The 9,060-nt window shown below is 25.5% G+C and overlaps 1 protein-coding gene across 1 annotated transcript; it reads left to right on the top strand.

Moving 5' to 3' along the window:
* The first annotated feature begins 5,008 nt into the window (after positions 1-5,008).
* Positions 5,009-5,607, top strand: LOC145846269 (coiled-coil-helix-coiled-coil-helix domain-containing protein 7-like). Its single transcript, XM_082953150.1, has one exon. The coding sequence runs from the start codon at positions 5,029-5,031 to the stop codon at positions 5,305-5,307; it is 279 nt and encodes a 92-aa protein (XP_082809276.1). The 5' UTR covers positions 5,009-5,028; the 3' UTR covers positions 5,308-5,607.
* The last annotated feature ends 3,453 nt before the right edge of the window (positions 5,608-9,060 follow it).

Genomic DNA, 9,060 nt, shown 5'->3' with positions numbered 1-9,060 from the left:
ACCTTTTTATCGATTATGAAATATATTTATAATTTTAAATTTTTAACCACTCTTGACAACTAATTTTCACCTGAAAACCAAGAAAAATTTACAAAACAAGTTGACAATCTGTTTAAATTTTTTTTCAAGACGTTTAAGAAGTAAATTATTGTGTGGCTTTAACATGGTGTAACAACCTTAATGGTGGCTTTAAAAACTCTTTTAGTTAAATGTTCTAGATTCACACCTAGTTGTTGACCTTTATACTAAGAAGTAGCAGTTCTATAAAATTTGACACTCATAGTTCAAAAATAAAAGAAAACATATTTTGATTGATTTTTGAAAATTCAAAACAAACCCTATACAAAAATGCAGTCCATTAGAGTTGCCATCAACCTGAAATTCTAAAGAAACCTGAAATTTGTTAGTTATGGTTAAAAAACCTGGAAAAAGTTAGAGTTATGAATAAAAATTGTTGCCTCCGACTTTGACCCGCTTCATCTCAAAAATTATTTTGAATTTTAAAATCTGTAAAAAGCATTTTGTGGCTTAGCAAAAACCAAAAAAGGGTGTTTACCCCCCCCCCCCCCCCCCCCCCCCCATGCCCATAATATGTACATATAAAGTCATGTTATTTTAAACTTTTTTGTTTTAAACTTATGAATGAGCTTTAGGGCACAGGAGGGTCCACCTTAATTTTTGCAAGCTGATTTTATTTTGTAGTGTTTTATCTGAGCTATCAGACATTTTTAACTGCTTAAAAAAATCAAATTAACTTTTGAGATATTAGCAATCTAAGGCAATGTTGTCAATAAGTTTCTTACGGAAGATGCTTACAATAAACACAAAAAAACACTATTTTATTAAAAATAAATCTTCTCCTTCATTTTTGAACCTTTCTTCTTCAAATTTTCACAGAAGGTCCATAACTAAAATAAAAAAAAAAAAACAATGCAGATTTTTTTTAATTTTGAAAATTAGGTATTTTGTCAAAAAGTACTATGTTTTTTTTAATCTTAACTTTTTACTTTTAATACTTTTTAAATTGTATCATTAAAAGGCTTTTAAATTATAAAAGTAACATATCCTGAAAGTTTTAAATCTTCTAGCTCAAAAATTAGGGGAGCAGATAAATTAATAGTGATTTTTAAAATTAATGAGACTGAAAAATTTGCTGTCTATACATTTGTATCATTGAAAACTTTTTACAAAAAATACAACATCTTAAAAGTTAAATAAGATTTTAAGTTCTATAAAAACTGGCTTGTAGTTTGTACTTAAAATTTTCATATAAGAGCCAATGTTATTTTTTTGTAAAAAAAAATGTTGGAACTCCTATAAACTTAATATGTCATGTAATTACTAAGACATCAAAAAAATAATAAAAAGGCTTAAATTATCAATTGTCCACATCATGCTTGAAATTTTAAAAATGCTCAATAAGATAACTTTTAAAATTAAGGGCATAGGGGGGTCCACATTGATTTTTAAAATTGGTCTTATTTTATAGAGTTTTATCTGAGTTATCATACATTTTTAACCACTTAAAAAAATTCAAAAAATAAATTCAAGATATGAGCAATCAAAGTTAGTGACCTCAATAGGTTCCTTATGGAGGGCGCAAACTAAAAACGCAAAGAAGACCATTTCACTAAAAATCTATCTCATCCTTATTTTTCAACCAATCTTCTTCAAATTTTCACAGAAAGTTTATTTTTAAATTTTAAAAAGATTGTATGCAGGAATTTTTATTTAAAAAAATCACTTATTTTTTTAGTTTTTTTAATCTAAAATTTTTAATATTTTTAAAATTCCAACATTCAATGTCTTAACTACAAAAGGAATGTTTCCTGAAAATTTGAGGTCTCTAGCTCAAAAAATGAAGGAGAAGATAGATTTTTTTTTGATTTTTAAAATTTCTAGAAAATTGACCCTAAAAAATTGCAGTCCATACATTTGTATTGGAAAATTTTTATAAAAATTACAATATTTCAAAAGTTAAAAAAGATTTTTTAATTCTATAAAAACTGGCTTGTAGATTGTATTTGAAGCTTTCATATAAGATCATATGTTATTTTTAGTGAAAAAAAAAGTCGGACCCCCCTATGCCCTTAAATTAACTTTTGAGATATAGCCATTTTTATCTATACAATTTAAACATAAGTCACTCGTTCAAAAAAAGTTAATTAATTTATTAAACTGTTTTAAAAATGGAAGACTTATGTTTAAATTTTTCAGTTAAAACCAGTACCAAAACCAAACTAGTAATTTTTATAAAAAAAGCTTTGATTAGTAATATATGAACTGTAGTTTTTTCATCTTTAGTTTTCTAGGAAATTGAAATATTATTTAAACATTTTGTTTTTTTTTGAGTTATAGGCCTCAAATTTTAGAAAACATCTCTAAAATAGTTCACAAAAAAAGGATAGATTAGATTAGAGTTGTAATCTAAACGTATTTATCAAAATTTAAAAACAAATAATAATTAACAAAATCTAATTTTTAAATTTAATAAAAAAAATTCAAGGTTTTTTGTTGTAATATTAGTGACAGACAAGATGTTCAAAAAAAAAATTGATTAGAAAAATGAACAAGAGTATAGACTTTTAATAAACATTTTTTTTATTTTTTAGCTTGTTCCTTCTATAAGATACCTATTGAAATCATAGACTTAAAATGTCTATGTTTAACTAAGAAATTGCTTTGAGTTCTGTTAAGCAGTAAAAAGTATCTGAAAGCTAAGATATGCATTTACAAAAAACATTAACTTGTAAAATTTAGATTAACTTCAAAAAACATTAATCTGTAAAACTCAATAAATACATCGGCAAAAGTCAGCAGAGCAGAAGCCTGGACTTCCCTATGCTGTGAAACAAGCTCAAGTTTAACATGAGGGTTGATCATAGCAAGTCAATCATCAGACCACAAGCTTTTGATAGACTTAGACCAAAAGCTTGTTGTCTGATGCTTGAATTGGTATGATCAACCCTCATGTTATACTTGAGCTTGTCTCATGGCATACAGAAGTCCAGGCTTCTGCTCTGTTGACTTTTGCTGATGTTTTTGTTGATTGTATTAAACACAAGTGTACCAGCTGTCTTGCCTTGTGGACAATGTGTTGAATGTTGCACAGCAATGCTGACGTCACTGATCAATGCCAGCAAATGGTTGCTTCATGCTTGCTTCATGCTTGCATGTACAAACGGTTTGTAGATTGAAGACTGCAAGTTTTTTGGTTGTGACTGACTGATGAGTCCTAATCAGGACGAAACCTGTCTCAGACTACTGAAGCTTGTGGTCTGATGATCGAATTGTTGTGATCAGCCCTCTTGTAAAACTCAGGACAGCTTAAAGATCACTTAATTTTTTTTTGACTCTTTCAGTACAGGGTTTGTGCGCGTCAGGCTAAATCAGGCTAAGTCAGGCTAAATCAGTTTTTTTATTTAAAAATTTGAGAACCTCAGTTTTTCTCAGTTCAAATGCTTCAAAACTTTTGATTAAAAGAATTGAGAAATCTTTTTAAGATCAAATTAAGATGTGAATTTATTTCTAAATAATGATTTAGTTATTTAAGACAAAATCAGTCAGTATTTGTAAAAGTAAATGCTTAAAACTTTATGTTGAATCTCTAAATTTTTTTTAAGAATCTTTATTATTTTGTTTTGAGTAGATTATATTCGTCATAATTATGAAAATTCATAAAAAAAAAAAAACAGTTTAAACATTAGAGTTTAGTTCAACAACTTAGCTGTTTGTTTGATTTTCAATACTCGTGTAAACGTTTCATTTTAAATTTTAATAAAACACGACAATGCACGTCGTTTTAATATAAATCTTCAGGTTATTATGTTTTTACTTAGTGCTTAACTAAATTGAACAATTGTGTTTAGTAAAATATATTAAATTTTTACACTAGTATTAGATATAAGACTTATTTTTAAACTTATTACTAAATTTGTTATGTCAAGGGCATAGGGAGGTCAATCACCTTTTTCACAATTTAGTCTTATTTTATTGAGTTGTAACTAAGCTATCAGTTTCTTTTTGCAGATTTTTAAAGCTAAATCTTTAAGCAGATTTTTAAATCTCAAAATGTTTTTGAGATAAAGCTAGTTGAAGTCGGAGACTATAATAGCACTAAATTAAGACCCCTCAATATCTAAAATGACTTCTAAAGGAGATTTTCCTTACTTTGAAAAAATTTCAGGCTAAATTGGTCCCAGTCAGGCTAAATGAAAAAAATTTCGCGCACAAACCCTGATAGTAGCAACCTTGACTTTTAAACTTGTTTACTAAACTTGAACTATCCAAGTTCCTTGCACCAATTTACTTTATCCAAAATAAAAAGGTGGCTATGTAAACTGAAATTACCTGAAAAATTTCAACTTGTATTCTTATTGAAAATTCATTAGAACTTTAAAGAAAAATTACTGAAAAATACGTTATCTGGAAACTAGATTATAAATAAAACATTGAAATTTTGGTTTTATAAGAAAACAACAATATATGCAATATTAGGTTAGATATCTTTTGAAAGTTTATTTATTTTAAAAAAAGCTTAAAATAGCATTACAGTATAATTTTTTGCTAAAAAAGGTTTATAAGTATAGTAGTCTTTAGCATTTTTTAATTCTTTTCAAACAACTTTTTTCTCCACTTTTTTTCTATTAAGATCTTATTCATTAGAATTGCAACCAGTTTTTTATTTTTTTTAAATATTTTATACTTTTTGAGTTGTAGCCTTTGATTTAAAAAAACAGAGTTTGAATTTTCATGTAACCTTGATTAAATCTTAATTCATTAAACTTATTTTAAAAATTCTTGTAGTACAAAAACTCTAAAAACATTTCTAAATACCATTAAAATCACCAAGTAAAGTATATGTAAATGCAAATAACCATACATTATTCCTCAATAATACTTCAACTGTACAGAAAACAAAATACATATATTATTCTAGCAGTTACACACACAATTGACCTTTCTTGATAATTACTTATAGATGTTCATAATTATTTTTTATAGGACTATAAAACATATATCATAACAATGTCTGCAAAAATAAACAAGAAAGACCCGGATTCAGACCCTTGCATACACGAGCAGCTGGAAAGCAAGAAGTGCATGGCAAGTTTTGGTTACAACAGAATTCAGTACAAGGACAAGTGCAAACTGGTGTTTGAAAATGTCAAGCTGTGCAAGCAGTTTTGGTCGGACGTGCAGAAGAAGAGAGCTGAGCAGAACATTAAGCCCAGCTTGCCTGAGAAACATGAAAGGGAAAAACTAAAAAAGATTTTAGGGGATAATTTACCATATGTAGCCCTTTAACAATTGTTTTAGAACTTTTAAATTTGTTTAGAGATTATCAAAGAACAATATTTTATATTTGTATTTAACCATACTTTTTTATTGCACTGTAATAAATTATAAGTTATTAACTCTCAGTACTTCTTTACTTCTTTTTTAATTAGTTTTTAATGTGACGATAAAATTTAAATAATCTAAGTTTTTCATTGAGCAAGTAAAATAGTAAAATTCATGATAAAAAATTCTAATAAATAACACTATTTGTTTTTGAAATAACTGTGCAGTTAGTTAAAGTAAAGTACAAAATAAATTAAGGGCATAGGGGGGGGTAAACACCCTTTTTTGGTTTTTGATCTTATTTTATATATTTTTTGCTAAGCTACAAAATGCTTTTTACAGATTTAAAAAATTCAAAATATTTTTTGAGATATAGCCGGTCAAAGTCGGAGGCAACAACAGGTTCCTTATGGGAGGCGCAAACTAAAACGGCAAAAATAGACTATTTTACTAAAAATCTATCTTCTCCTACGTTTTTTGAGATAACTACCTCAAATTTTCAGGAAATGTTCCTTGATATATTTAAAAAATTCTGTCGGAAGGAATTTTTAAAAAATTTAAAAATAAAAATTTTATATAAAAAATAAACAAAAAAAACAGTTTTTTTTTAGTTTTTTTATTATAATTTTTTTATTTTTTAATTTTTTTAAATTCTGTTCCGACAGAATTTTCTAAATATTCCAAGGAATATTTCCTGAAAATTTGAAGTAGTTATCTTAAAAAACGTAGGAGGAGATAGATTTTTAGTGATTTCTAGTTATTTGCCGTTTTAGTTTGCGCCTCCCATAAGGTTCCTATTGTTGCCTCCGACTTTGACCGGCTATATCTCAAAAATTATTTTGAACTTTTTGAATCTGTAAAAAGCATCTTGTAGCTTAGTAAAAACTATATAAAATAAGATAAAAAACCAAAAAAGGGTGTTTACCCCCCCCTATGCCCTTAAATTTGTTTTTTTATTTGCATCGTTTGTTATTTTATTATTTTTTTAGTTGGGTACTTAAGCTTTATATTATACCAGTAAAATAGTTAAACATTTAAAAACTAAAATTTTGTTTTTTAGTTATTTAATGAAACATTGCTGATAATTTATCATATTTTTCAAAAGTTGCGTTATGTAATTATAACTAAATATAACTTAAACTACTTGGTTGCTGTAGTAATAGTAAAAACTTTGAAACATCAACTTGCTAAAAACAAATAGCAAAATTATTAAAAATTGTTTTAGGAACTTTTTTTGAAATTAAAATCTACTAAATACAGCTGCATGTTTCTAATGTATTTAATGTTTATTAAGATTGTAATTTAATTGCTTAAACTTTCCTATGCGCAAGTTTGTTTAATTAGTTGTTATTTTATAAATTGTTTAAATGATAAATAAAATGAATTTATTATTGTACCATTGTTGTAATCTTAAATTGGTAACTTGGGCATACTTTAAAACCTTCAAAGAGTTTATTTTATTCAGTAAAAATGCATGTGTATTGAAAGTAGTTACAGCTTAAAAATTTAAAATTTCTTTTATGTACTATATTTTTGATTGTTATAGAAATTTATTGTTTTAATAGAATACTGTTATTTATAATCCAGTATTTAAGGTTTTTAAAAAATGTTGTTTTTATGAAATTTTTGCCATTTAACTTGTTGTTTAACGTTACAACATTTGTTTCAGACATAGAATAAAATAGTATAAATAAAATGTGCTACTCAAAGAGGTTCTCAAAAGGTTTCAGAAGCTATAAACAGGGTTGCCAGAAAAATGTTGAGCCATTGAAAAACCTGTAATTTGACATTTTTGGAAAAAAAACCATTAAATAGATAAGTTTGGAAAACAAACCTGGAATTTCAAACAAAAATCACTAATAAAGCAGGAATTTTAAGCTTTTTCACAGTAAAGTAATGAAATTTTGATAATATACAAAAGTTTATTGTAACGACAAAAAAAGTTATTTTTATTGAATAACATTTAAATTAGCTTTACAGTGTATTTTGAATGTTTTTATACTGTGGCGATTTTTTTACCTTAATAAAATTTTAAACTAAAAATATTACAAAATCTTATTTTTTTAAACCAGGAAAAAGTTAACAAAAAACTTTTGGCTATCCTAGTAAAATAGAAAACAACACAGAATAAATAAGGTTTATTTGAGTAATGATTTAATGTAATAAAACAAATTTCAATGTTTATTATTATAATAGTTTAAAATTTAACTTAAAACAATTCTAAGATATTTTGCTCATAAATTTATGTATGATTAAAAAAAATAATACTATAGCTTACAAGTGAACATTTACATTTTACATTGGTTCTTATTGTTAATTTTAACACAAAATAAATAACAAATTAATTGATAAATGATAAGTGAATTTTTTAGCAACATAAACAAAAAACGTATAAAAAACATATTGTAAATTTAAAACATTACAAAACAACACATGAGTTCACCGAATTCACTTACTTGTATATTAGAGGCGTAGGCAAAAAATTCAGGTATTTGTTAAACTAATTTAGTTTTTTTTATAACTCACTTATAGTTAAGCTAAAAAACAAACCCAATATTTATTAAATTGTTAGTTAAACAAGCTCTACATTTTATTAGTTGCTAAAACACCATAGTTTTATGACAATTTATATTGCTAATCTCATTTAAGAAACAGCCTTATAAGTATCATGTAGCTAAAAAATATCTTTGTTAAATGTTTTTTACTTTTTATAATTTATTTATAATTTTGGTAAATAAATGCTTAAGTAACTGATTTTCATTAACTTTAGTTTATTTAAATTTATATTGATTTAAATTTTTATAAACTGTATTTGTTGCATGCCATCACTGTTAAAAATAAATCATTATTTAAACTTTAAATGTTTTGATAGTCTGCTGTTTTACTTTCTGAATGATAGTTCAAAAAAAGTTATAACTTCAAAGTTATGATTGTTGATAAAAGTGTTTGAATAAGCTCAAGTACCATTCATGTATTCATACAGTGTTTTTAAACTTACCACTATAAATTTCAATTTTTAGTCGATTGTAAAAAAGTGTTTAATGAGTAGTTTTTTAATTTTACAAAAATATTTTTTTTTGACTGAAGTTCTTTACATTTAATGTGTTTAATACAAAGATCTAAGACAGGATTCATTTAAAAACATTTTTATTAAAACAAACAACACATTTTAGTTTTCTGTATAAAATATGTAGTACAAAAAAGCTATATACTAATGTGATTTATTTATTTTATTTCATTAATTTTGAATAGTTTAGCAGATCTTTTTCATATTCTTTTAATTTAAAAACAGCTTTGCTATTAATAAAACGTTTTATTGTGGTTTATACTTGTAATGTAATACTATTTTATAAAGTTGATAAGCTAACACACAAATTTACTGATTTATACACTTATGTTAGATAATTGCTTTTGATAAAAATATTTTTTTTTAAGATAATTTAATTAAATAAAACATAATTTAAATGTGGAGGGTTTGTAAGCCTGTGCTAGCAGGTGTAAATTTATACCAGAGAAAGTTTATCAGTTCCGCATCAATGCTTAGCGCACTAAAGGTTACTACACAGATTTTTGAATAATATATAAAAAAATAAAAGTCACAATGGTTATCAAATGTTTGGCTTTTGTGTGTTATCAGTTAATTCAACATAATTTTTTGTAATTTGTTCTAGCTTGAGTTTTGTTTTCACACTTTTTGTTAAAAACTTATTACAGAGT

This window comes from Thalia democratica, chromosome 1, assembly GCF_965202585.1.
Source record: "Thalia democratica chromosome 1, ktThaDemo2.hap1.1, whole genome shotgun sequence".
In the NCBI taxonomy this organism is placed as follows: domain Eukaryota; kingdom Metazoa; phylum Chordata; class Thaliacea; order Salpida; family Salpidae; genus Thalia; species Thalia democratica.
The sequence above is the reverse complement of the archived record's forward strand: the minus strand, read 5'-3'. Positions and strand labels throughout refer to the sequence as shown.